The sequence below is a fragment of the Euleptes europaea genome, chromosome 1 (genome assembly GCF_029931775.1).
Source record: "Euleptes europaea isolate rEulEur1 chromosome 1, rEulEur1.hap1, whole genome shotgun sequence".
NCBI lineage: Eukaryota > Metazoa > Chordata > Lepidosauria > Squamata > Sphaerodactylidae > Euleptes > Euleptes europaea.
In genome coordinates, this window is record NC_079312.1 from 5,750,797 (window position 1) to 5,778,754 (window position 27,958).

General features: G+C 44.0%; 1 protein-coding gene across 1 annotated transcript; it reads right to left on the reverse strand.

Moving 5' to 3' along the window:
• Positions 1 to 2,518: 2,518 nt before the first annotated feature.
• On the reverse strand, positions 2,519 to 27,958 carry LOC130473674 (gastrula zinc finger protein XlCGF26.1-like; the record flags this gene model as incomplete). The annotated part of the gene is made up of 3 exons (XM_056845280.1): positions 27,919 to 27,958; positions 4,119 to 4,314; positions 2,519 to 3,707 (listed from the first exon to the last, which is right to left on the reverse strand). Coding segments are annotated over exons 1-3 (1,425 nt in total), but the record flags the coding sequence as incomplete, so codon positions are not given.

Genomic DNA, 27,958 nt, shown 5'->3' on the forward strand with positions numbered 1-27,958 from the left:
GATTTTACTGAATTACTCAGAAACAAAGGAATAAAATATAGCTGGTTGCTACCACAAGGTCTTACTTTTACCTATAAACAAACTAAATATGCTATCAACTCATTGGCAGACGTGGAAATTTTTTTGACAAGAAACAGTGAGCTATCAACTCAAATTGTTGGAAAACAAGAAGAAGATTCCATAGCTCACGAAACACAGGGCACTAACTGTTCCAGACAGGAGACCACTTTGAGCAAAAAAGTGATTGGCGACAGAAACCCCCGACAGAAGAAAAAGAATAAGAAGAAAGGTTGAGAAAGCAGGAAGAACACTAATTTGATTTTCAACATGGGAAAGGTGGGGGGTAGAGGGAAAATACTATAATCATTGTCTTTGTATAAGATTGTATTTTTTTTCTTTAATCCTCTTTTTTCTCTTCTCTTTTTAGATTTACATATGTATTTTGAGATGAATATATGGAGGGAAATAGGATTTCTCTTATTTTTCTTTTATTCTTTTTTCTTTCTTTCTCTCCTTGGTATTAATATTGAATATATTGGATAAGGGGAAAGCACAATATGAATAGGGTGACTTATAAATGAATTAGAATGCATGGATGCAAAGGAGATCTTAGATATCTTAGAGAGGGAGGAAGACGGTGAGGAAGTCAATTATTGTTGATTGTATTTTGAAGACATACATTTAATAATTTTATGAATTTTTCATGGTTATTTTTATTGATATAGAGGGTGTATGTCTAAATGTAATGTTGGTTATTCTTGAAAAATAATAAAAATATATTTAAAAAAATTAGATGCCAAGGAACATCACTATTCTGGCTCAATATCTTTCCACATTTTGTGGATTCAAAAATGTTTTTCCCCTGTGTGGATTCCTCAATGTTTTTTGAAGATTGCTACTCTGACTGAATCTCTTTCCATACTCTGGAGATTCAAAAAGTTTCTCCTGTGTGGGTTCTTTGATGCCTTTGAAGTGGGTCACATTGATTAAAACTCTTTCCACACAGTGAGCATTCAAAACGTTTCTCCCTGGTGTGGATTCTTTGATGTGTTTGAAGACTGCCCCTTTGACTGAATCTCTTTCCACACACTGATCATTCAAAAGGTTTCTCCCGTGTGGATTCTGTGATGTGTTTGAAGATTGGAATGTCAACAGGATCTCTTTCCACACTCTGAGCATACATAATGTTTCTCATCTGTGTGGATTCTTTGATGTGTTTGAAGACTGCCCCTTTGACTGAATCTCTTTCCACACACTGATCATTCAAAAGGTTTCTCCCCTCTGTGGATTCTTTGATGTGTTTGAAGATTGCCACGTCAACGGGATCTCTTTCCACACTCTGAGCATTCACATGGTTTCTCCCCTGCGTGGATTCTTTGATGTGTTTGAAGATGGCCAGTCGACTGTATCTCTTTCCACACTCTGAGCATTCAAAGGGTTTCTCATGTGTGGATTCTTTGATGTTTTTGGAGACTTTTACTGACATCGAATCTCTGTCCACACTCTGAGCATTCAAAAGGTTTCTCCCCTGTGTGGATTCATGATGTGTTTGAAGACTGCTAATGTCATTTAATCATTTTCCACACTCTGACCATTCAAAAAATTTCTCCTGTGTGGGTTCTTTGATGCCTTTGAAGTTGGTCACATTGATTAAACATCTTTCCACACACTGAGCATTCAAAAAGTTTCTCCCCCGTATGGGTTTTTAGATGCTTTTGAAGACTATCACTGTGACTGAATCTCTTTCCACACACTGAGCATTAACAAGGTTTTTCCCCTGTGTGGATTCTTTGATGTGTTTGAGGACTGCCCCATTGACTGAATCTCTTTCCACACTCTGAGAATTCAAAAGGATTCTCCCGTGTGGATTCCTTGATGTGTTGGAAGAGTGCCACCTCGACTGATTCTCTTTCCACACTCTGAGCATTCAAAAGGATTCTCCCCTGTGTGGAGTCTGATGGGCTTCATGATTGCCCGTTTGACTGAATCTCTTTCCAAAGTCTGAGCATTCAAAAGGTTTCTCCCCTGCATGGATTCTTTGATGTGTTAGAAGACTGCTACTGTAATTGAATCTCTTTCCACACTCTGAGCATTCAAAAGGTTTCTCCCGTGTGGATTCTTTGATGTATTTGAAGACTGCCACTTTGACTGGATCTCTTTCCACACTCTGAGCATTCAAAAGGTTTCTCCGGTGTGAATTCTTTGATGTTTTTGAAGACTGCTACTGTCATTGAATCTCTTTCCACACTCTGAGCATTCAAAAGGTTTCTCCCCTGTGTGGATTCTTTGATGTTTTTGAAGACTGCTACTGTCACTGAATCTCTTTCCACACTCTGAGCATTCAAAAAGATTCTCGGGTGTGGATTTTTTTGTGTGTTTGATGATGGCCACTTCGACTTAATCTCTTTCCACACTCTGAGAATTCAAAAGGTTTCTCCCCTTGTGGATTCTTTGATGTTTTGAAGATTCCTACTGTCAGTGAATCTCTTTCCGCAGTCTGAGCATTCAAAAGATTTTTCCCTGTGTGGATTCTTTGATGCTTTTGAAGATGGCCGTTTTGACTAAATTTCTTTCCACACTCTAAGCATTCAAAAGGTCTCTCCCCTGTGTGGATTCTTTGATGTCTTTGAAGTTTGCCACTTCGACTGAATCTCTTTCCGCAGTCTGAGCATTCAAAAGGTTTCTCCCTTGTGTGGATTCTTTGATGTGTTTGAAGACTGCTACTGACATTGAATCTCTTTCCACACTCTGAGCATTCAAAAGGTTTCTCCCCTGTGTGGATTCTTTGATGGGCTTCAAGATTGCCCCTTTGATTGAATCTCTTTCCACAATCGGAGCATTCAAAAGGTTTCTCCCCTGTGTGGATTCTTTGATGTGTTTGAAGACTGCTACTGTCATTGAATCTCTTTCCACACTCTGAGCATTGTAAAGGTTTCTCCCCTGTGTGGATTCTTTGATGTCTTTTAAGATTTCTTCTGTCATTGAATCTCTTTCCACACTCTGAGCATTCAAAAGGTTTCTCCCCTGTGTGCATTCTTTGATGTGTTTGAAGACTGCTACTGTCACTGAATCTCTTTCCACACTCTGAGCATTCAAAAGGTTTCTCCCCTGTGTGGATTCTTTGATGTTTTTGAAGACTGCTACTGTCACTGAATCTCTTTCCACACTCTGAGCATTGAAAAGGTTTCTCCCCTGTGTGGATTCTTTGATGTGTTTGAAGAGTGCCCCTTCTACTGAATCTCTTTCCACACTCTGAGCATTGAAAAGGTTTCTCCCCTGTGTGGATTCTTTGATGTTTTTGAAGGCTGCCACTTTGAGTGAATCTCTTTCCACACTCTGAGCATTCAAAAGGTTTCTCCCCTGTGTGGATTCTTTGATGTATTTGAAGATTCCTACTGTCATTGAATCTCTTTCCACACTCTGAGCATTCAAAAGATTTCTCCCCTGTGTGGATTCTTTGATGTTTTTGAAGACTGCTACTGTGATTGAATCTCTTTCCACACTGTGGGTATTCAAAAGGTTTCTCCCCTGTGTGGATTCTTTGATGTTTTTGAAGACTGCTACTGTTGGTGAATCTCTTTTCATGCTCTGAGCATTCAAAGGTTTTCTCCCCTGTTTGGATTCTTTGACGTGTTTTAAGACTGCTACTGTGACTGAATCTCTTTTCATGCTCTGAGCTGTCAATAGGCTTCTCCCCTGTGTGGGTTCTTTGGTGCACAAGAAGCTGTGATCTGCATATGAAGTACTTCCAACACCACAAGCATTTACGTGCCTCCATTATACTATGGTTTGGGAAAATGGCCTTACTCCTTCTTCCATGAGAGAATGTCCATCCACTACCAATGCAGATCAAGGACTTCTGTCCTGAATGAATCCTTTGGTGTTCAATAAGATCTGAGTGAGTTCTTTGATGTGAAGTAACGGCTGATTTCCAATTGAAGGTCTTTCTGCTTTCCATGCAAGCATATGGTTTAACTCCTGAGGGGATTTGCCTTTTGGAACTAACATTCATGTTCCTACGGAAGGTCTTTCTAAAGGCCATCTTTTCACTTTCATGTTCCCTGGAGCGGATTCTCCAGTTGGCATGGAAGTCTTTATTCCTTCTTGTTTTGGTTGACCTTTCTTCTTGGACTGGGATTTCACGGAATCCTCCTCCTTCGGACATAATAGGCTTATCCCTCCTCTTGGCTGTGTGGCTTTCCTCCTGCCTCTGTGGTCCATCTCCATCCCTGCAGTTTCCTTTGGTGTTTTCATTCTTGGCTTTTTCCAAAGAGAACCCTTGGAATCCCCCAACCGCCTCCTCTACTTGAGCTTCTGGAATAAAGAAAGAGGTCCAGTCAGCAAATATGAAAGAATCCAAGCCATCCATCAGGCACTGCCCACTAATGGGTGGCATTTCTTTTTTCAGATCTTCTTTCCTCCCCTAAATGGGCCATTGGACACATTCCCAGCCAGAACTCCTCAGGTAGCAGCTTTTATAATCTGCCTATCCACCCTCTCCCCAAACTCCCTGTATGTACCTTAAGAAACATTCTCCCAATGGTCATATTTGACTTGTGCATTCTTTTGAGTCTGGCCCCTTCCAACTTTATGATTCTGCTACTGATGATTAAATAGAAGTTTTGATACCCCTCTTTACTCTAGCCTAAAGAGTCTTAAAGCACCTTACAAATCACATTCCTGGCCTCTCCCAACAACAGGCATCTAGTGAGGTAGGTGTGGTTGAGAGAGTTCTGAGAGAACTTTGGCTGGCCCAAGATCACCCAACAGGCTTCATGTGGAGCAGCAGGGAAACAAACCTCTTTCGCCAGACTAGACTCCCGCACTCTTAACCACAGCACTACTCCCCTACTCTTAGCCACGACACCACACTGGTTCTCCACATGAAGTTAGAGAGATTATTCTTATATGGGGAAGGAAAAGATATTCAAGGAAGAAGAAACCTTTTTCTGGAAGAATGGAAATCTGGTCACGATAGATGCCAACAATGCCAACCAGTGTAACCGGAACGAATTCATTCCAGAACACAGTTAGAGGGAATGATGGTAATCCCACCTGGGAGACAACTGTGTTATAATGTTGAGAAATACGGATGGGACCCCTTCTAGTTTTCCTGAGGGCCTCTCAGTACTACATCAGCCTCAGTCCAGGACACCCTCTCTGGCTTGGGTGATGACCACAATACTGGCCTCAATTTCCCCTGGGCCAGTCTGGCTGCTTGGGTCATTCTACCCAGCCATGCTATATATTACTTTTGCTGTCTCTCCACCACCTCAAGGCCTCCAGAAGGGAGCAAGTAGCGGGGCAAACCTCAAAACAATGTATTGCTGTTCAAGATGTTGATTCATGCATCATCCCAATGACACAATCGTAATAGCACCAATTTGCACTTTTGTCACCTATGAATGTTCCTGTCGAGGGTCAGTCAGGTTGACGGTGAGGACTCATCAGAGGAGAAGGGGCCCTGTGTACCCAAACCAGAGCCAAAAGAAGGTGGCCAGCAAGGGACTGAGGCTCAAACAAATCAACTTTATTAATATGGTCAACTGACCAATCACATGCCAGCACATCAAAATGTCCAGACTCAATAGTTGTGCACCACGGAATCACAAACTGCCCGTACGAATAAAGGTTTAAGAACAATACAAACAACCCCTGATTCAATTATCACCTTGAAATTTATAAAACTGTAAAATATTTTAATGATCATTCTCTAATAAATTTCTGCATATTTTAATACCAACAGCACAGAACTTGGCAGTTTGGAGCAGGAGCTGAGGAACTTCTCCTAATAGGAGCGCCTTTGCCAAAAGCTCAACTGACTCTTCAGGGAGTTTACCAAGCAAGGGGGAAATAAGCTTTGATCTAACTTCGCGGCAGAATGGGCAACATATCACTGCATGGTTTCAATGTCCCCTATCCTACACGGACAAAACCTCTCTGGTCTAGGGATCTTCTTCTATTTCCCTTCCAAAACAGATGATGGTAGGGCCTGACATCTGGCAAGGGTAAAGGGCTTCCTGTAATTAATAGGCTCAAGATGAGAAAAATAAGCTGCAGGTAAAATCAAGTATCTAGATTTATCCGGTGCTAGGGTTCCAAGGTCTGTCTGGCATTCAGTGTCTTCCACCCTTTGCTTCAAGTAACTTGATGCTCGGTCTAGGCCCATGGCTAACAGGATAGGTAGAGAAAGGCCCAGGCAGACCATTTTATTAAGGACCGTCTTTAGCCATGTTAACTGGAACGTATCCTGTAGAAGCAGGGGAAGTAGACCTTGAGGGTTAAGGTTTAATTTAAGCCAAAGAATAATGGAAGCAATACAAACCCTTGCCTCCACCCTCACCTATCCTGCCTCCAGTCTAGCAGTAGCATTTCATACTCAACGAGGTAACTGGAGGGCTGCTCTCAAAAATTTAGATTGAATCCACTCCAATGGGACAAAGGTAGACGAAGGCAGCCCAAGTATGGTCCCATATGTCAGTTGTGCCAGTGTTTTCGCTTGGTAAAGCTTAAGAGCGGCTGGAAGGTAATGCCCTCCCTTAGTTCTTGAAAATTTAATGATTTTTAAGGCAGTTTTGCCCTTTCTCTGCAGCGTAATCGCTGTGAGCTTTTATAGAACCAGAGGCTTGTAAGACTACTACTAAGTATTTAAACCTGAGTACCTGGTCTATTTTGTGGCCTTTAATGCTCCATTGTTGTACTTTAGGGCGCTCTCACCAAAGGCCATAACTTTTGTCTTTGAGTAATTAATGTCCAGTTGTTCAATAGAACAATATTACAATCACAATAGCCTCTGCATGGCTCCGGGGTCCTGCATGGATCCGGGGTCCTGGATCGCAGGACCGTGTCATCAGCATAGAGTAAGACAGAGATATCGCGATGGGCTAGCTTTGGAGGATGTAAAGCTGGGTCTTTTAAGTTGCTAACTGCATTGTTGATGTAGTAATTAAATAGCTTAGGTGCCAGAATGCAGCCCTGCTTCCCTCCTTGGTAGGTGTTTACAACTCTTGAAAGATGCCCTTGTCTGCTGCATCTGACCTGAAGGGTGGTGTTATCATACAGAATACGGATCAAGCCTTCGATCGATGGAAGAGCATTCTAACTTTTCCCAGAGTCTGTTTCTAGCACTAGAGTCAAATGCTGTTTAAAGGTCTATAAAGGCTGTGAACATAGTTGTTGGTCCCTTGGAAGAGTATTTTTTCAATTAAATGCTGTAAAATCAGGCAGTGGTCTAAAGTAGACCTGCTCTCTCTAAAGTCAGCTTGTTTGTCGACAATAATGTTCTCTTGATCTAGCCAGCTGGTAAATTTGTCGTAAAGGTGCTTGGTATACAATTTACTAATAATGCTGAGGAGACTAATACGCTTATAGTTGGCTTGATTGTCCTCCTTTCCTTTCTCAAAAAAACGGCACCACAATTGCCCTGCCCCAGTCCTTTGGCATATGTCCAGTCCTATCTATATAGGTGAAAAACAAGGCCAGAAAAGGAACCCACCAGTCTTTGTTGTTCTTCAAAGGTTTGGGTGGGATAAAATCAGCACCTGGGGCTTTCCCTAGTCTGAGTTGGTCAATCAAGGGTTCAGCTTCCCTTAACTGAGGCTCAGTCATAGCCTCCTTTCAGCCCTGAGCCAGCAGACGAGTCACGCCCACCCCCCAGCACTGAGCCAGCAGACGAAGGGCAAGCAGTGGTGCCTGGCCCTTCTAGATCACCTACACCTTTGCAGGAATGTAGGAAGAGACTGCAAATGGAATTGTGAGAGAGAAGGCACAGTGCTCACCTCCAGAGCCGAAAGCAGCTGTTTGCCAATACCGGACATGAGTTGTTGCTGGATGCTGACTGAATTAGTGGGAGCAAAGCATAAAAGGCTCTCAGAGGAATCTGTTGGGTGTGGCTGCGAGGAGTACGGCAAACGCTTGCCTGACGCCACTGTGCTGCCTGAAACTCTGACGAATAGTGCTAGCTAAACCCCTGGATACTGATCTTGGACTACAAAACCCTGACTCCTGGAACACTTCGTGCTCTCTGCTTCCAAGACGCTGCAACCTGATACCCAAAGCCTGCTAATCAGTACAGTTCCTTACCCAGAAAGGCCGTGCTCACATAGTTCTCCAGCATGACTTCTTCATAAAGAGCTCTTTGGTGTGGATCCAGCAGGGCCCACTCTGCCTCGGTGAAATACACGGCCACCTCCTCAAAGGAAACCAGAGGCTGAAAGAAAAACAGGATTGCCTCAAGCCAAGCAGAGACTGCACTCTGCAAGGGGCTGTTCTGGAAGGGTGCAGGATGGAGAGTTTGGCACGTGTAAAAGGAATGGCGGTCAGAGCCTCTTGCCTAGGCCCCTTACCAGCAATTGCAGGAGAAAACTCCCCCCTGAGAAGGGAGGGGGGACCCAGGCTGTGCCCCACTCTTCTACCCTACCTTGACTAGAGGTGCAGCAGCTGTTTCAATTCCTCCGCAAAAAGAATGGGTTAACACTGTCTCTTCAATTCCTGCAAAGGAGAGAAAGGGGGAAGAAAGAGTATCAGTCTCCACTTCGTATTCTGTTTGCTTGTGTGAATTGTGCTTTATGTAACCCCATTCCTAGGGCTGTGAAAACTTGCCCTATGTACACTCAAAAATAATTGTAACTTTTTGTACTAAGCAGTGGGAGAGGTGGAAGAGAAGCAAATGGAACCAATGAGCCTTGAGGGGCTTTAAAAGCTGCTGACATCTTTCAGACTCCTGTGATACTTGAAACTTTTTTTGAATAAATTTTTATTATTTTCAACAGAATAAATCGCATCTTCTCCAAATTGGTAACATTCATAACTTTCAAACATTAATGATGATGTGAACAATGACTTCCCCGTCACTCTCTTCCACCTAAAAATTGATTATAATACTTTTGCTAACAGATCAATCCCTTTATTATGTAAGTAATGTATATTTTTATTGCCTTATTTAATAAATTTAAGTAATTCACTATCATAATACTATTATCTATATCCTGTAAATAAAATGGATTAAATCAGGAATAGCCTTTAAATGGTCCCATTAAAAATATTTTTTCACAGTATGTCTTCCAAACCCCCCATTCCCCCCAAAACTGTACATTATCAGTTTGATTTATCAAAGCTGTGAGTTTTGCCATTTCCATCGTTTGTAACATCTTTACAATCCAATCTTTTTTCGTCGGTGTCTCAGCAGTCTTCCATTTAGTTGCATATACCACACGTGTGGCCGTGGTGGCATATATTAAAAAGGTCCAATGTGTAAAAATGGTGTCCGGTATCATACTAAGTAGCATCATTTCTGGTGTTTTAGGAATATTTTGCTGCAAAATCATCCTTATTTCATTGTAAATCATCTCCCAAAATTTCTTAGCATATTCACATGTCCACCACATATGATGAAAAGATCCGACCTCCTTGTTACACTTCCAACAGTTTGGTGACATTGGGGGAAATGATTTTGCTAGTTTCTTCGGAGTTACATACCATTTGTACATCATTTTATATACATTTTCTCTTAAAAGCTGCGAAGATATAAGTTTCAAGTCTCTTGTCCACAACCTTTTCCATTTTTGCAGCATTATATCGTGGCCTAGCATTTGCGCCCAGCTGATCATAGTAGGTTTAATTTGTTCCTGTTCACATTGAAATTGTAACAATAGTTTATACATCTTAGATATAAGGTGATCATCTGTGTCCAGTAAGGATTTCTGTAACATTGATTTAGATTTAGAAAACCCTGTTTTCAAGTCTTGCTGTTCTGTATTTGAAACATTTTTAAAAATCTCCTTAAAAAAGGAGTCGCTGATAGGATGGAGAAACATTTGAAAAAACATAACCTACAAACAGTGTTTAAACCAGGGGTGGGGAACCTCAGGCCCGGGGGCCATATGCGGCCCCCGAGGACATTTTTTGTGGCCCTCGGGAGCTCTGGGACCCTGCTGCAGAGATGGGGCGCAGGCCGGCCCTCCCAGAGGGTGTTCCTGGCACCGCGGCTTACAGCGGCGCTGCGGTGCCCTTTGGACCTCCTCTCGCCGACTGTCGGCTGTTGAGCAGCGAGAGGGAGGGGGAAAAAGGCTGGCGGCTCCCGGCGGCAAAGCATGCATGAAGGAGCCGATTGGGCTTGGGGGGGCCTTTTGTGGACTCTGGGGAGGAGAGGGCATGGAGACTGGGGCCCGGTCGCGCGGGGCTCTGTGCGCCGCCGGGTGTGTGTGGGCAGGGGAGGCTAGGGCCCGGTCGCGTGGGGCCAGAGGGGGTGTGTGTGTGTGTGGGGGAAGGCTTTTCTCTCTTTTCTTCCTCTTTTTCTGTCACTCTTTCTCCTTTCTCTCCCTCTTTCTCCCTCTTTTTCTGTCTCTGTCTTTGTCTCCCTCCGTCCTCTTCTTTGTCTCCCTCCGTCCTTTTCTTTCTTTCTCCCCCTCTCTCCATTTCTTTCTCCCTTTCTCTCGCTTTCTCCCTCCCTCCCTTTTCCTCTTTCTGTTTTCCTTCCTCCCTTACCGATCAACTGTGGGCTGCGCCTCCCTGGCACCTCGTTTGCTCGGGCCCACTGCTGGCTGCCCTTCCACCTGGGAGGGGGGAGTGGGGGCACCCCGCAGGCCTTCTCTGTGTGGCCTCCCCTGGGGTTGCCAACCTCCAGGTGGTGGCTGGAGACCTGGCAACCCTCGCCTCTTCCCCCCCACACTGGGAGATCTACACCTGGTATGGCCCCTGAATGATGTCATAAATGTGCAAATGGCCCTTGGCAGGAAAAAGGTTCCCCACCCCTGGTTTAAACCCACCAAGAAAATACAACAAATGCTACGATCAGCAAAAGACAAAAGAGACCCTCTCACCTCTGCAGGAGTATATCGTATACCTTGCAGCTGTGGAGAAGTTTACATCGGGACCACAAAACGCAGCATACAAACAAGGATAAAAGAACATGAAAGATACTACAGACTTGGCCAACCTGAGAAATCAACAGTGGCTGAACATGGACTGACACAAACAGGACACAGGGTCTTATTCCAGGACACTGAAAGACTGGACAATTCTACCAACTATTTTGTCAGATTGCACAGAGAAGCCATTGAAATTCATAAACATCAGCACAACTTTAACAGAAAAGAAGAGAGTTTAAGAATGAATAAGGCTTGGCTTCCTGTCCTGAAAACCTCCAGACTAACAAAGACTACAGTCAACAATAGCCATGCAGATTAGCTTTGGATTTCACACATTAACAGATCACTTCAGGATACAATGGTTCCATATTAACATACCATACCCTCATTAGCACATTATCTTGATACTTACAGGACAATGATTAGCACATTACCTTTGATACTTTTTGCAGGACAATGATTCAGTTCAAACCCAACCCCTTTCTGACTATATATTACTCTTCCTACACACTTGACACTGAGAGACACTGTCCTTCCGTGTTACTCCTCTGAAGATGCCTGCCACAGCTGCTGGCGAAACGTCAGGAAAGAAAATACCAAGACCACGGTTACACAGCCCAGATAACCTACAAGAACCAATTTTTAAAAATCGTTTGGGTTTTTCTTGATTGATCTTAAATCCTGACACTTTGCTATAAGAATCCAATATCTCCTTCAGTTCATTTACGGATTTGTTAGGGTCATCCAAAATCAATAATAAGTCATCAGCAAATGCTCTCAATTTAAACTTTTGTTTATTTACTTTTAATCCATTTATCTTCTTGGATTCCCTAATTTTACAACACAGAGATTCCAATAGATAAAAAGTAAAGGTGAAAGCGGACATCCTTGTCTCGTTCCCTTTTGTATTTTACATTGTTCTGACATTGATTCATTTACCAGTATTTTTGCTTGTTGGTAGGTATATATAGCCTCTATGCCTCTTTTAAATCTTTCTCCAAAGTTCACTATTTCCAACGTTTTTTTCATGTAATCCCAAGAGACCATATCGAAAGCCTTTTCTGCATCCAAGAAAACAAAAGCCACTTTACTTTGGTTATTCTGTTCGTAGTACTCAAAAGCATCTAAAAGTATCCTAACATTATCCTCAATTTGTCTTCCTGGGACGAAGCCAGCTTGATCCTCGTATATTAAGGTTGTAATCAGCTTTTTGATTCTATCAGATAAAACTGAGACATATATTTTATAATCCACATTAAGTAATGAGATAGGTCTATAGTTTGTCACTCTTTCAGGATCTCTATCAGGCTTATGAATGAGTGAAATAAAAGCATTTGTCCATGTTTCTGGAATTGCTCCTTTGTCCATTATTGTGTTACACATCAGCAAAAACGGTTGCAACAACTGAGATTTGAATATACGGTAAAACAAAGCAGATATTCCATCAGGTCCTGGGGTTTTGTCTATTTTTTGTTTTTTAAAGGCTTCTTCTAATTCCTCTAATGTAATTGGTTCTTCCAAAAGTTTTTGCTGGGCTAAAAATAATTTTTTCATATTTATAGAATGTAAATATTTCTCATTTTTATTAATTGATATTTCATCCTTTTGGTACAATTTAGTATAAAAGGATATAAATTCTTTTTGAATGTCTGCTGTGGTATAGGCAGATCTATGTGCTGTTTGTATTTTAGATATAATTCATTTTTGGAAAGAGTCCCGAAGATGAGTTGCCAATAACTTGCCTGGTTTGTTTGCCTGCTCAAAATATCTCTGTTTTGCATATTTTCTTATTAATTTCTTCCGAAACCACCATATTTAACTGGTGTTTAAGTACATTTGTTTTTTCTAGTATAATGCTTTTTGTATAATCTTCTTGTGATTCCAAAATCAATTCTTGTTCTTGTTTTTGTAAATCCAGTGTATGGTATTGGTAAGCAATAGCTGTTGTTTCCTCCATGCTGTGTTTTTCTGAATCATAAATCCTCTAGTTACAGCTTTAAATACATCCCATACTATATTTAAAGTGGTTTCTCCATTCATATTTATTTCAAAATAGTCCTTAATTAATGTAGATAGTTCCTCCAAAAGTCTCTGATCTTTCAAAAGTTTATCATTTCCATCTAAATACTTGTCGGTTATTCTATTCAAAGGAAATTGGATTGTGGTCTGAAAAAGTTCTTGGCACAATGTGTATTTTACGCAATTGTGTAAAAATAGACTTACTTGTCCAAATCATGTCTATTCTAGAGTAAGAGTCATGTCTTGCCGAGTAGAAGGTAGATTCTTTAGCTGTTGTATTTCTAGTTCTCCAAATATCTTGTAAGTCCAAGTCAGCCATCATCTGAAAGAAGGTCTTTGGGAGAAGTCCATCTTTTTCATTTTTAGCTTGAGTTTTTTTTATCCATAACAGGGGAAGTAATTCCATTAAAATCTCCCATCAATAAAATCTGTTCTTGAGCATGCTGAAGTAGGATGTCATGTAGTTGTTCATAAAATTTAGCTTTCCCTTCATTTGGCGCATATATTCCTACCACCAGTGTTTTTTGTCCCATTATTTTTGTTCTAATTATCATTATACGACCTTCTTCATCTTTATATACCAATTCAGGACTAAGGCTGGCATGGGCATAAAACCTTTGGTTTTATTATTGGACGATGTGTTAAATGCTTGACCAAGCATATGTCTTTCCAAATATTGTCTTTTTTTGAAATATGAGTTTCTTGTAAGCAGATTAAATTGTATCTTTGTTTCTGTAAAAATTTAAAAATCCTTCCCCTCTTGGTTTTTTCATTCCGTCCATTAACATTCCATGAGATTACTTTAGCATAGTGATTTTCTAATGTGATATTATAGTCTTATAATCTAGGTCCTCCTGTTGCTCCCTTCAAAGCAGAATCTTCTTGTTCTTCTTCCTCCTCCTCTAAGTCACCAGGAGGTACATCTGCAAAGTCCCTCTTGTATTTTCTCAGAAATTTCCCAACATCTTGCAATGAGGTGACAGTTGTTCTGACTCCCTTGTACAAAAAAGTTAGTCCTTGTGGCAAAATCCATCTATATCTTATCCCATTTTTCCGAAGTGTTGCAGTGAAGTCCTTAAAAATATTCCTTTTCGCCATTAAGTGTCTAGATATATCCTTAAGAATTATCAAGGTTGTTTCCCCTACCATCATTGGTTTCTCATAGTGAAGTTTCATGATAAGATCTTTCATCCTGATGTCCTAAAAAGTAACCATCACATCTCTTGGTTTAGTCTTCTTTAGTCTTGATGGTAAGGGGGTCCTGTATATTCTATTCACCGCTTGGTCCAGTTGTTGCTCTTCAATCTGGGTTAGTGCTGCCAAGTTTCTTATCATTTCATCTCTAGTATCTCCCAACTCTTCATGAAAATTGCGTATGCGTAAATTAGACTCTCTGGTTTTCATGTCCATCATTGCTAATTGATCCTTCAATGTATCTTCCTGAACAACAATTGCATCTAATTGTCTCTCATTGGAGTCCACCTTTTTCCTAGTGTCCTTTTGATAATCCGTCACTTTCTTTAAAGATCCATCTAGGGTCTTTACATCTGTTTTAATTGTATTAACCTGGACTTTTACATCCTTAAGTTCTTCAGTAACCTCATTCATTTTTTGAGTCATCGTCTGAGTCAAATTAGTCATCATAGCAGTCATTTGCTCCATTTGCTTTGACATTTGTTCTTGTTGATTTGACATCTGTTCCTGTTGTTTTAATCGTTGTTCATGCTGTTTTGCAAAAATCTCATTTTGTTTGGCCAGCATATCTGAAACTTTTTTCTCCATATTGGCCTCTGATGATTTTTTAGACTTAGATACTGCAGGTGATACAGTGTGGATCGATCCAGACCTTGGGCGAGTTGAAGACATTTATATTAGGTGCTTTAATTTGATGATTTCGGCATGCCTCACAAAGTAATTTCTGGAGGTTGTGGGTAGACCAGTTAGTCATGCTAAACAGATTCACTAATTTAGTTTCTGAAAAAGCCTCTTTAACCAAGTAAAAAATAGGTTTTTAAAGTTCAAGTACCATCGAGTTTTTATGGACGCTCTAGATCGGAGTGTAGCAGGAAGTAGGAAGTTAGCCGGATGTAGTTCTGCCGCGGACCTTCCGTCGTCCCCTTTTTGTAGTTCTAAATGGCAAACCTTTTAGTTGATGCACCAGGAGTCCCTTCTGGTCCTGCGTGCTTCAATGCGGAAATCCCGGTTATTTTGTCAGCCAGGTCAGTCTCTTATTTCAAGTAATAGTCAAAAGTAATCTTGGTACTCACAAAGGTTTCCAAGAGCGAGGTTTTTCTTCATTTAACAGTTCATAGATTGGTTATGGATAATGGAGATCCAAGCCCAATGCCAAAAGACGCTGGCGGCGATGCCTTCTCCCCTCAATGCCTAGTGGGACAGCATCCACATCTCCAGGGGACTTAAAAAATCTCCCTCAGAGAGTATGGGAGTCACACTGCTTTCTTCAGGCTGCAGAGGAATTCCTGCATCCCAGTCCACCGTTTAAGACCGGGTTGGAGTGTTAAAAACACTCCAAATCAAGCGAATCTTGGATTCCCCTGGGAACTTCCCCTGGGGACGTGTGCAAGCGATCAAGCCATTACTGGAAGTCCTGTGATACTTGAAACTTGTCCCTTGAATGCTGGAGCTCAAAAACCTCAAAAACCTGAAAGTATCTGTGCTGGATCAGAACAAAGACCCAGGCATGCTATTCTCCCACTGGCTGGGCCGTTGCACACCCCCTTGAGTCCAGGGAGGTGGGAGAAAAAGAGAGAGCCGAAAAGGACATCGCCTGGCACTTCATTGTCACATCTGGCCGAGATCCCTCACGTGGCTTTAGTGCATCTGGAAACTCAGGGTAATATCAATGGGTTTCGAGAGCATCTACTGATCCACTAATGTCACATATGGGTTTTCGACTAGAGGCAACATCAATGTGACATCACATCTGACCCAAACCCCTCCCCAAAGATGCCATGGATGCCAGACCACAGCCTGGCATCCCTCGTTCAACATCCTATTTCCTACAGCGACCTGTCAGATGCCGCAATCAGCAACAGAACACATTCGCCCACTATTGAGCCCCTAGCAACCGGTTTTCAGAGATTGGCTACCCACAACGTGCAGGCTCCATTTATTCACAAGATTGAAGAGGTCATCCGTCATTTGTCTACCTTTTGTTTAGAGCCACCTTGAGTTCCTCTACTTATGGGAAAAAGGTGGGATATAAATACTGTAATCAATGTTAGCAATTGCCTCTGTGAATTTTTGGTTGAAGAAGCATTTTGGTTTTTCTCTGAGCAGAACTCTCTGCCCATCAAATTCACTGGATTCCCCAATCCCATCCAGGCACCATGAGTCCTTACCGCATGAGAGGGCATTTTGGGCATGTTCCTGTGGCTGAGCTCGCTGCCCTTCCTCTGACTGAGCTCTTTCCATCTCACAGAACTTAGCTTCATTCTTCATGGATGGACCCCACTTCTGAAACAGCAGCGAGGGAGACAGGTAAGAGATGAACTGGAAGACACCAAGGAATGGATGTTGCCTACTCCCAGACTCTGCACCTTTCTATCAGCAGACCTGTGAAGTGGGAGAGTGGACTTTGGTTCGACTGTATTTTGCTGGAGATCAGAAAATACACAGAGACAGACCTTTGCAAATAAAAACAATAGTGAGAGTTTAATGTGTACCCGGGTAGGAGAGGTCCTGAGTGAGGTCTCAAAGAATACAGGCAAATTCAGAATAATATATAGCCGTGTTAGCGAACCGATGGCACGTGTGCCGCAGCCAGCACGCCGAGCCCTCTCTGTGGGCACGTGTGGAGCCCTTGTATCTGCTTAGGGCTGTGCTGTGTTGCCGTGGTGGGGTGCTCCTTCTCCCCAAGCCCATGCTCCCCAAGCCTGCGCTGGCGCCCTCCCTCTCCTTGCACCTGGGGCAAGCCCCTCCCTCTCTGTCAGCTGAGCTGCAGCCGCAACTCAGCTGTTTGTTGGGGCCCCCGCCCGTCTTTACTTTAGACGGGGAGGCTATGGCCGAGCATCTTGCCACGCCCCCCCTCAGCTGAGCTGCGGAACAGCTTAGCTTTTTGTCGGGGGCCCTGCCCGTCTTCAATTTGGGGCCCCCACCCGTCTTCAGTTTGGGGCCCCCGCCCGTCTTCAGTTTCTTCCTTTCTGCTTTCCTAGGTAGGTATTACCACATGGATTGCTCTGCCTTTTTTTTATCCCTGCTTACTCTGTCAGCTTCTCATCATCCCTTGCCATCCAGCTGACTCTCTTCACCCCATTCCAACTGCCTTTTCAAACATCAACATTGTTTTTTTTTCCCCTTACAGAATGTTAAGTGCTGTGCTGACTCACCTATATATCTAATTCTGAACTTGATCCCAGGGTGCAGCTGTTTTAAAAAGGCCCTTTACAGAGACATCAAGGTACTAACTTCTCAGCTGAACTCTCCCCTCCACACCAGGTACAATTATCTCCTAGCAAGGAAAGAAGACAGAAAAAGTTTTGTCTACTAGGAACAAAGCCACCCAGTTGGGGAGGACATTTTTAATTGGGGAAATGAAGAAAGTTAATATCCTCCCAGCCCAGTGTGGTCTGTCCCTATGGCTGCATTTTAGGGTGAAAAAACCATGTGGAGATCTAGTAATGGATCTTCAACCTAATGTGTGGTTTGGCCTTTAGTCCTCTTGGTTTCAGTCTGAGAGCTAAATAGAAGAAAATACGTTTCTCCCCTTGAAATCTATGGAATTCAGATGTACTTGAGATTTGTAGCCTGTTTGGATGAAATTAGGCTGTTTATGAATTAAAAAGAACAGGAATATCCACAGCTCAGTGATATGGCCTGGCTTACCAACCTCATGTTTTTTACAGATTTTACACAACACTTCAATGTACTGAACAAACAACTACAGCAGAAAGGATGTTTTGTGATATCAAAACATCTGAGAGAAAACTGCAGGTTTTTGAAAGGGATTTTGAAAGTGGGCAGCTGAAATATTTTCCAAATCTAAAAAAGCATTTAGAAAATTCTAAAACATTTGCAGACAATCCTACAAGCCATCAGGAAATCTACAAGGAATTTTCTAGCATTGTAGCAGCTGCAAAGGTGAATTTTAGTAACAGATTTTTACAGTTCCGTAAGATGGAGACAACCCTGTGTTTTCTTACTTCTCCAGATAAAGCCAAATGTGAAGAACTTGATCTTTCCTGCCTACACTGGTTAGATTTAGAAAATCTGGAAATGGAGCTAATAGAATTTCAAGAAAGCTCTATCTGGAAAAATAAATTCCATGACCTGCATGAAACACTTGAGAAGATAGAAGGGATGCCAAAGGACAGCACAGTTAGTTCTGAAAATGAAATCCTTAAAGTGTGGAATTCTCTGCCAAATAATTTTAAGTCAATGAAAGGACTTGGGATTGCTTTCCTTACTTTGTTTGGATCATCTTATGCTTGTGAGCAGCTGTTTTCAGCTTTGAATTATATCAAACCTGACACCAGAAACAGGTTAACAGATGACCTGAGTGCTGCATGTGTTGCTCTCAAACTTACAAAGTATGAGCCAAGGGTAGACAAATTATCAGTATGAACACAACAGCAAAAATCACATTAATTGTTCAAAAAATTTGACGACGTTCTCAAAGATGTCACAAAAATGGTAAATTACATCATGGCTCGTGCTCTGAATTGTCGACAGTTTCAAGCACTTCTTGAGGAGGTTCAGGCACAGTATAATTGTTTACTTATGTACAATAATGTCCGGTGGCTGAGCAGAGGACGAGTCCTGGAGAGATGCATGCCAAATGCAAACTTTTACCTTTCAATAAAAAGTTGTTTGTATAATTGAAAGCTCTATTATTGTGTTTTTCTTTTAACGCAAAATATGTGAATGTATGAGTTGTTTTTTCTAAACTAAAACCTCCGTATTCAGGTTAAATTGCCGTATTGGCAATTGGCGATAAATAAGTGGGTTTTGGGTTGCAGTTTGGGCACTCAGTCTCTAAAAGGTTCGCCATCACTGATATATAGCATATTTCAGAAGATGTATCCTTTTTCTATAGACTGACAAGGACATGATGATATGAGATCATTATTCCAAGAAGAAATATGCTGATATGATTGATGTTTTGACATTAAATTGAGATTGAGCTGACATTTTTGGTTAACACATTTCCTAAAAGTTAAGGCACTTTCCATCTGTTTGCTTTGCTAGACTAAAGTTCTATTTATCCTGTCTTAGTTGCTCTTAATGATTACCTCTTGCATCAACATTTCAACTGTTCTATTTTCTCCAGCTTTCTCTAAACTTATGTTTAAGAGTATTTTTCTCAATTCCCTAATTTAACCCATTAATTTCCTCTTCACCTGGTAGGGTTTTCTTTCAACGTTGGTGAATTATCTGGATAAGAAATTCCCTAGAAGTGGTTGCTGAATCAGGTTGTTAAACGTCCCGTTTGGTTGACTAACACTTGGACAAATATTAGGCAAGGAAGCTTTAAGATAAGCTCAGCCAAAAAATCACAGCAAGATGGCCAAGCAAGCACACAATAAAGGAAAAAAGCCCAAATAATCACGAATGCCACAAATATATTAGTATAACAATCAGCGCAAAGGCCTGACAAACAAATGTAAACAGGTAAATGAAGCACAGCGCTCAAGCAACACATATGTAATCAATAAAAAAAGTCCAAGGACTTAAAAGTCGTGTGGAATTCTTCAACAGACGAAGAAAGGACACGGAGTCTTGAAAGGACTCTAGAAAGACACTGACTCCATGAGGAGTCGTCAGGAGAACAAAGTGAGAGCCAACTAGGGAGAATAACAAAGTCGAAGCAGTCCTCTTAGGGAGATAAGTATATTGCAACAAGATAAGTACACTACGGTGTTTTGGTACAGTGACCGTTTCTAATCCAATATTTTCATCAGCTGTATATCCCGTTGCCAAAGGAAATCACCTTAAATACTGTCTTACTGGGGATGAACACATGAACACATGAAGCTGCCTTCTACTGAATGAGACCCTCCTGGGTCCATCAAAGTCAGTATTGTCTACTCAGACAGGCAGCGACTCTCCAGGGTCTCAGGCAGGGGTCCCTTTAACTGGAGATGCTGGGGATTGAACCTGGGTCCTTCCGCATATCAAGCAGATGCTCTACCACTGAGCCACAGCCCCATGCCAACAAACAAACACTAAAGTTTACATTTACTTTGAGCTGATTGTTATACTAATATATTTGTGGCATGCGTGATTATTTAGGCTTTTTCTCTTTATCGTGTGCTTAGGATAAGGTCAGACATCATTGCTTGAATTGGACATACCTGGGGGGGGGGGAAAGGCCTCACCTGCTCTGCCTGCCTCTTCTCTTCTGCTTGACTCAGGAGGAAGCCTTCGGCCAGGGCCACCGCCTGGGAACTGATCTCTGGTCTGCAACCTCTGACCCATTGCTGCATTTCCTGGGGCAGGATGGTCAGGAACTGCTCCAGGATCACCAGGTCCACGATCTCCTTCTTGGTGTGTGTCTCTGGCTTCAGCCAGTGGTTGCAAAGTCCATGGAGCTGGCTGCAAACCTCTCGGGGTCCATCGGACTCACAGTAGCTGAACTGCCGGAAGTGTTGGCAAATGACTTCTGAGTTCATGGATTCCTGGTCCCCGAATTCAACACCACTCCCAGCTTGGATGGGATGGGGCCCTTTCCTTGCTCTCTTGCCGATTCTGACTCCTTCCGGATCCTGCTCATCCATCTCCTTCCTCTCCTAGTGGATCGACTCCGAATGTGAGAAGATGCCTTTACTCACTTGGCAATGGCTTATCCTGTGTGGGTGGAGAGACAAAAAAAAAGAGATACCTGGTGGATCAGCACCAAAGTATTTCTCGTGGTTTGTAATAGCATATGGCTATATTGCATACCAAGCTTTTTTAGATATGCCTGTTTGGCTCCTTGGGAACATTAACTGTTTCTGCCTGTCTAAAGATGTTACAAGCTTTCCTCTGATTATTGGTTCTTGTAGGTTATCCGGGCTGTGTAACCGTGGTGTTGGAATTTTCTTTCCTGACGTTTCGCCAGCAACTGTGGCAGGCATCTTCAGAGTAGTAACACTGAAGGACAGTGTCTCTCAGTGTCAAGGGTGTAGGAAGAGTAATATATAGTCAGAAAGGGGTTGGGTTTGAGCTGAGTATTGTCCTGCAAAAGTATTGTCCTGTAAGTATCAAGATAATGTGCTAATGAGGGTATGGTATGTTAATATGGAACCATTGTATCCTGAAGTGATCTATTAATGTGTGTAATCCAAAACTAATCTGTATGGCTATTGTTGAATGTTGTCTTTGTCTGGAGGTTTTTCAGGGCAGGAAGCCAAGCCTTAAACTCTTGGCTTCCTGCCCTGAAAAACCTCCAGACAAAGACAACATTCAACAATAGCCATACAGATTAGTTTTGGATTACACACATTAACAGATCACTTCAGGATACAATGGTTCCATATTAACATACCATACCCTCATTAGCACATTATCTTGATACTTACAGGACAATACTTTTGCAGGACAATACTCAGCTCAAACCCAACCCCTTTCTGACTATATATTACTCTTCCTACACCCTTGACACTGAGATACACTGTCCTTCAGTGTTACTACTCTGAAGATGCCTGCCACAGTTGCTGGCGAAACGTCAGGAAAGAAAATTCCAAGACCACGGTTACACAGCCCGGATAACCTACAAGAACCAATGAACTCTGACCGTGAAAGCCTTCGACAATATTTCCTCTGATTACTTTGGGCCAATCTGTCCTAGGGGCTTCGGCTGGCCACTAAGCATATCAGGAGAGATGCCCACCCATTTCTCCTGCTAGCATAGGGTAAGTGTAAATCTGACACTGGCACAGAGTGGGATTGAATCAGGGGTGTGACTTCTGCATGGAACGGGGCTCAGTTGATTTCCTGAAGCCTCTCCAGATCAGGGCACAAGAGCTGCTGGGATGAATAGGACCTGGGGGGAGGCAAGGAACCCTGCCGAATGCACAAGGTTGCCATCTCCACGTTGGGAAAGTACTGGACATTTGCGGGTGGAGCCTGTCAGAGTATCAAGTTGGTTGTAATAATCTGACAGTAACAGCTGTGTGATAGCTGTCAGATCTGGGAGATCATGGAGGTCAAAGATGATGCAAGCAGAAGCCATAGCCTTGCTGGTACCAAAGGGAACTGCAGTAATCCGGATCTGGGCAGTTTGCTGATGTAATGCTTGGGAAGGTCTACAGGTGGCCTAAATGCAGATCAGGTGCAGTGAGTGTATATAAGGCTATGTAACCATGATTCTGTAACCTAACCTAACAACTATCCTATTTGGAGGAAGCCTGGAAGTAATAGTGGAGTAGTGTACGTGATGGTATGTTTTATCTGTGCACTGTAAATAAAAGACACTGTTTCTTATAAAGCAAGACTTCTGGTGGTTATGACCTGGAGGAACTCCTAATCCACTTGCTTCCACGTCAGAGCCTGGGGAGGATAATGGCATAGAGTCCAGCTCCCAAAGGAGCCATTTTCTGCATGCAAACTAATCCACTGTAATTCCAGGCAACCTCCAGGCCTAACCTGGACATTGGCTACCTTGCATCAGGGAGATCGTAGATGGGGAGAAGCAGCAGCTAAAATCCTTATGGGACCGGAACCGATGCCTCCTGTGACTGTGCCTTTTGAGTTTCTCCCTCTTGTGTGGCCTGGGGGGGGGGTCTGTACCTCTCTTGCCTGGCAAAAGGGTGCTGCTTCTCTCACCCAAACCTCAGCGCCTTCTGGCATCCATGAGAATGATCCCTGCCTTCTTCCCTTCCACAATCCAAAAACTACCCCCCCAATGGATTACTTTGAAGTAAACCTTCCAGGATCCAGTTCCTTGTAGAAGCTCCTACTGTTTTGAGGTGGCTCCTGTGAACTTGGAAGTTCACTCTCATACCGAGAGGCTGCCCCAGTTATCCTGCAGGTAGCTCTCTTCCGGCCAAAGAAGAAGGAGGCCTCTAACAGCCTCCGAAACATCCAAGGACTGATATTCCTGGATGAGCTTTGGGACTTGCTTCTGTTGCTGGGGTCTCTTGGGTTATTTATTTACCGCAAGAAATTTTCTCTAGCATCGTCAAAATCCTAATTGCTAGTATTTAATATGGTTGAGGGGGGATTCTTTGTTGTTATTGTATTACCTTTGGTTTTATAGGTTAGGAATTTTGTAGTATTCGTTGGCTGGTGATTGACCAGCACAGGTCCAATGCAGCCAGTTGTTCCAACCTGGGAAGCCAGGAATGGGTTGGGGATCCCAGTCATTGGGGGAGCGCGGGAAGAATGGCGGTGGGAGTAGGTGGTATAAGGGAAGCACTTAAGGATAGGGCTATGCTCAGACTCCTTCCAACCTGCATCCCATCTTGAGGTACGATGGTAGGCGGGCTAGGAACAACCCGTCTCCGACACTGCTGTTGTGCACGGCCAGGTCCATTAGCAATAAGACCACCACCCTGCAGTTATTTTACTTAGCAGGGTGTGGACCTGTCCTGCATGACCGAGATCTGGGTGCAAGCGGGTGAGACTGTCGCCCTGAAAGAGCCTTGCTCCCCCAGGTTTTCTGGTTCTCCACCAGTTTCAGACAATGGGCGGGGGGGGGGGGAGCGTTGTTCGTCCGGGAGACTTAATCTTTCAGGGCTCTGTCCGCCCTAGAGATCCCCAGCATTGAATGTGGGGATCTCTCATGTGGGAAGCTGAGGAGAACCTGGCTATCGGGCTGGTGTACCAGCTGCCCGATGCACCAGCAGATACCCTGCTGAGCTTGTTAGAGGCAGCGGCGGAAGCTAATAGTTCTGGAGGACCTCAACATCCATGCCAATGCCGCTCCTTCATCGCTAGCTTGGGACCTATTATCTTCCATGGCGGCACTGGGGTTCTCCCAATTCGTTTTGGGTCGTACCCTTCAAGCTGGACATATGTTGGATCTGATGTTTGACACCTGCACCTGCCATCAGGAACCTGGGAGTGATCCTTGATGCCTCCTTAACAACAGAGGCTCAGGTCAAGGCAACCCTCTTCCATGTCCGCCAGTTGGTGCCTAACCTCTCTCACCCTGACCTAGCCCTGGTGATCCATGTGATGGTAACCTCCTCGCTGGATTACTGTAACTCACTCTACATGGGGCTGCCCTTGAGACTGAGCTGGAAACGCCAGCTGGTACAAAATGCCACAGCGAGGCTCCTTACTGAGGCCTGGCTGAGTGAGCATATCCAGGAAGGGCTCCGCCAACTGCACTGGCTCCAGCTGGAACACCAGATCAGTTGCAAGGTGCTGTTTTTGACCTTTAAAGCCTTACATGGTCTGAGACCTTCGTACCTGTGGGACCGCCTCTCCTGGTAACACCCCCCCCACACACACACAGAACATTATGTTCTACAAATAGTAATCTTCTGGTGCTACCCGGCCCAAAGAGCGATAGGCTATCCTTGACCTGGGCTAGGGCTTTTTCGGCCTTGGCCCCAGCCTGGTGGAACTCCCTTTGAGGTGACCAGGGCCGTGTGGGATCTTGGAGCTTTCCGCAGGGCCTGCAAAACAAGAGTTATTCCACCACGCCTATGGTTGAGGATGACGAGGAAGCAGGCGGATTAGCAGTTATCCAGGACACACCACCAGAACTCCTTGCTTTAAAGAAAACAGTGTTGTTTAATTTACAGTGCACAGATACAAAAGACAAACCGTCACGTACACTCTCTCCACCAAACTTCCCAGCACAGAGTTACAGTTACATAAACTTATATACATTACAGCACCTGATGCCAATTAGGCCACCTGCAGACCTGGCCACAGTATGACATCATCCTTACTGCTGCAAGTTCACTCTTGAACCTGCAAGGCTATTGCTGCCTCTTGCATCATCTCAGATGCCTCTGATCTGACAGCTACCTGTCAGCTGTCTCTGTCAGATTATTATGGTCAACTTGTTACTCTGACACTCCTTCTCAAGTTGTCATAATAATTTTACCAACTGTTGAAATCTGTTACTATCTACTGTCTTAGTAAACAGATCAGCCATGTTTTTGTCATCTGTACACTTTTCAATACACACTTGGTTTCTGTTTATTGCATCTGCCACATTCTGATATCTAATTCGGATATGTCTGCTTTTGCTTCTGAAACATTGTTCGTTTCCTAATTGTATTGCTGCAGCATTGTCAGTATATATTGTTACAGGCATAGGTACAGTTACATTTAGTTCTTTCAACAAATACATGAACCATTCCAACTGCATTATTGTCTCATTTATAGCACGGTACTCAGCTTCACAAATACTCATGGCGACAAATGATTGTGTAACTGATTTCCAGTGAATGAGGGCTCTTCCCAAATACAACGCATACCCTGTGGTAGATCTTGCCTTTCCCTGATCCGCCCACGATGCATCAGAATAGGCAACCAGTTCCCCATCACATACTCTTAGACACAGCTTTCTGTGCACAGATCCTTTCAGGTATCTTAGCACCTTCTTTGCTGCCTTCCAATCAGTTACTGTTGGAGATACACATTTCTTACTTAGGCAATGCACATTCTGATGAATGTCTGGTCTAGACCACGTTGGAGATACAGCAGGCTTCCTACCAAAGACTGATACATAGTATTGTCACATTCTGCCTGTGCTTGTTTCACCACTCATATATCCAGTTACTCCTTTCTACTTTCTCTTCCCCTTATATAATGCTCAACTGTTTTCCATCTTCCATGGCTCCTGGAGGGTGAGAAGCATGCTCAGGCCCCACTGCTGGGGTAGTTTGGGATTGGGGGGGGGGGGGAAGGATCCTTTTCTTTCAATTCCAGAACTCTTTTGCATACTTAGGAACCCATCCCCCCATCCAGACCATGTTTGGGTGCCCTATGGAGAGGAATTGGACCAAACAGATTATAAAAATGCCACACCTCAGTAGAAGTTGTGTGCAAAAGGAGACTTGGTAAAAGTCAGATCTAGATGAAGTTAAATGGATCTTCATGAAATCATATCTGATTTTCACAAAAGAAATCCATGGTTATACTTTAGATCGTGTTTTAGTCTAATATGCAGCACCACAAAATCATGCATCCAATGCTTCATAGTGCTGCAATAGTGTAAAAACATAATTCCAAAGCATGGAACCTTGTGCATCCTCAGGATTTTTGCTTTGGGTCACCCCAAATTTGCCATCAAATCAAATATTATGCCCATAACCACAGACTGCACCCAAAAAAACATGGCTCCGCTGCTTTTTGGCACCACCATGATGGAAAAACACAGTTCCAAATCACAGATCTATAACTATTTTTTTGTTGGATTACTCCAGATTTACAATCAAATTAGGTAACATGTCCGTAGTCACAAATTAGGAGCTAAAACTGGACTGTCTGGCTCAAGGAGGCAGGTGGGAGATTCCAACCCTGAACTTGGCAACTACAAATGTTCCTTTGCATTACGGAAAACACCCTGCACATAGAAAGCTAGCACTACAAGAAAAAGGTTGTGCCCACTATCTCTGCTTGTATGATTCAGGTCAGAGACTGATGTCTCCTAGGCATGTCAGATGGGGGCCTTGTCTCTCTTCTTCCATGGAGCACCTGGCACTGCTGACCCTGAAGAGAGCCTGAAACTCTGGTTCATAATCTTGGGGAGCCTGGAGGGACCCCCCCCTTCCTACACACCCAGCAGAGTAGAAAAGCATCCCACAACTGAGAGGACAAGGATTTCAAAAGGGAGAAGGAGAAAGGGGGTGGGAGGGGGGCTCTCCCTCAACTGCTTCCCAAAGAGCAAAGGTCACAGTTGCATTGCTTGAGATCCGGATGTGAAGGAAGGAAGGAAGGAAGGAAAGGCCTGCTGGGGCCAGGCTGCCAAGAAGCCCTGGGGGCAAAATCTCCTGCCCCTTCTGAACCTTGGCCCATCAGCTCCCGCCCCAGTCTGAAGTGGCTAGAAGGGCCCTTCCCTATTCATGTCTCTTGTGGGTCTTAATTCCCTAGCTCTTTTTTCTTTTGAGAATATCTTTATTTTGCACAAAGCAGCTCTTTCTGGCACAGGAAGGCATGTGTGTACTGGGGGAGAGGGGATCTTCTCCCAATTCATTGCTCCCCCCTTTCTCTACCTATTGGGTCAAGCGTAGCAGAGCCTGGCCCTGCCTTTCTCCCCTCTCCCCAAAGCCCCTTTCAGTTCCCCAGACCCCTCCCAGCCATTCCTGCAGCACCCCGGAAAACTCAAACCTTCTTTCTGTAAGGAGGGAGCAGGAAAGGCCCCCCTCGTGTGCCTTTCCAGGACTGCGGACTCTCCCCCTTAAACGATTCTGGGGCATCCAGTCCTCCCACCAGCCGAGCCAGGAAATAAACTGCGTTTTGTTTCAACGGGCTCAAAGATTCAAACATTCAACATCTCCCGTGCAGGGGATGAATGGGAATTGTTTGGGCACCGGAGAAAGGAATCCGTGCCCTCCTCCTCCATAGAGCCTCCTCTGGTCCCCGGGGAGCTCTCTGCTGGGGGCGTCGCCCTCTGCAGCCTCCACCCCGTCTGAATGGGCCTCATTCCCAAACACGTGGAGTGCCAGGGAGTCCCTCATTCCTCCCCCCTCCCCGCGCTTCTCTCGAAGCAGCCCCTCTGCCGGGGGTCTGACTCAACACCCCACAAATCCAGCTCCCTCTTCACTTTCCTTGACCCGCAGCCCCCACCCCCCATAAGAGGGCCCACCCAGACACCCCCCCAACCCACCCTCCCTCCCTGCAAATCAGGATCCCTCGCGAGGCCTCCGCGATGCAGGGAAGGGGCTGCATCTCTCTCTCCCCCCCCCACATCCCCACCCCTTTGCAGAGAGGAGGAGGGGGAGGGGGGAGGAGGGGGGAGGAGGGGGGGAGGGGGGGAGAGGGGCGCAAGACGGAGCAGCCCCCGAGGCTCTTCGGAGGGGGTCTCTCGGATCGGGACCCGCCTCTGACCTCCCTGGCCTTTCCCTCCCACCCCACCCCGCCCCACATCCCCCGGCCCCCCTCCCCGGATCCCCCCCTCATGACTCACTCGGAAGGAGCTGCAGGGCGAGAGCGACAAAGGCCGCCAT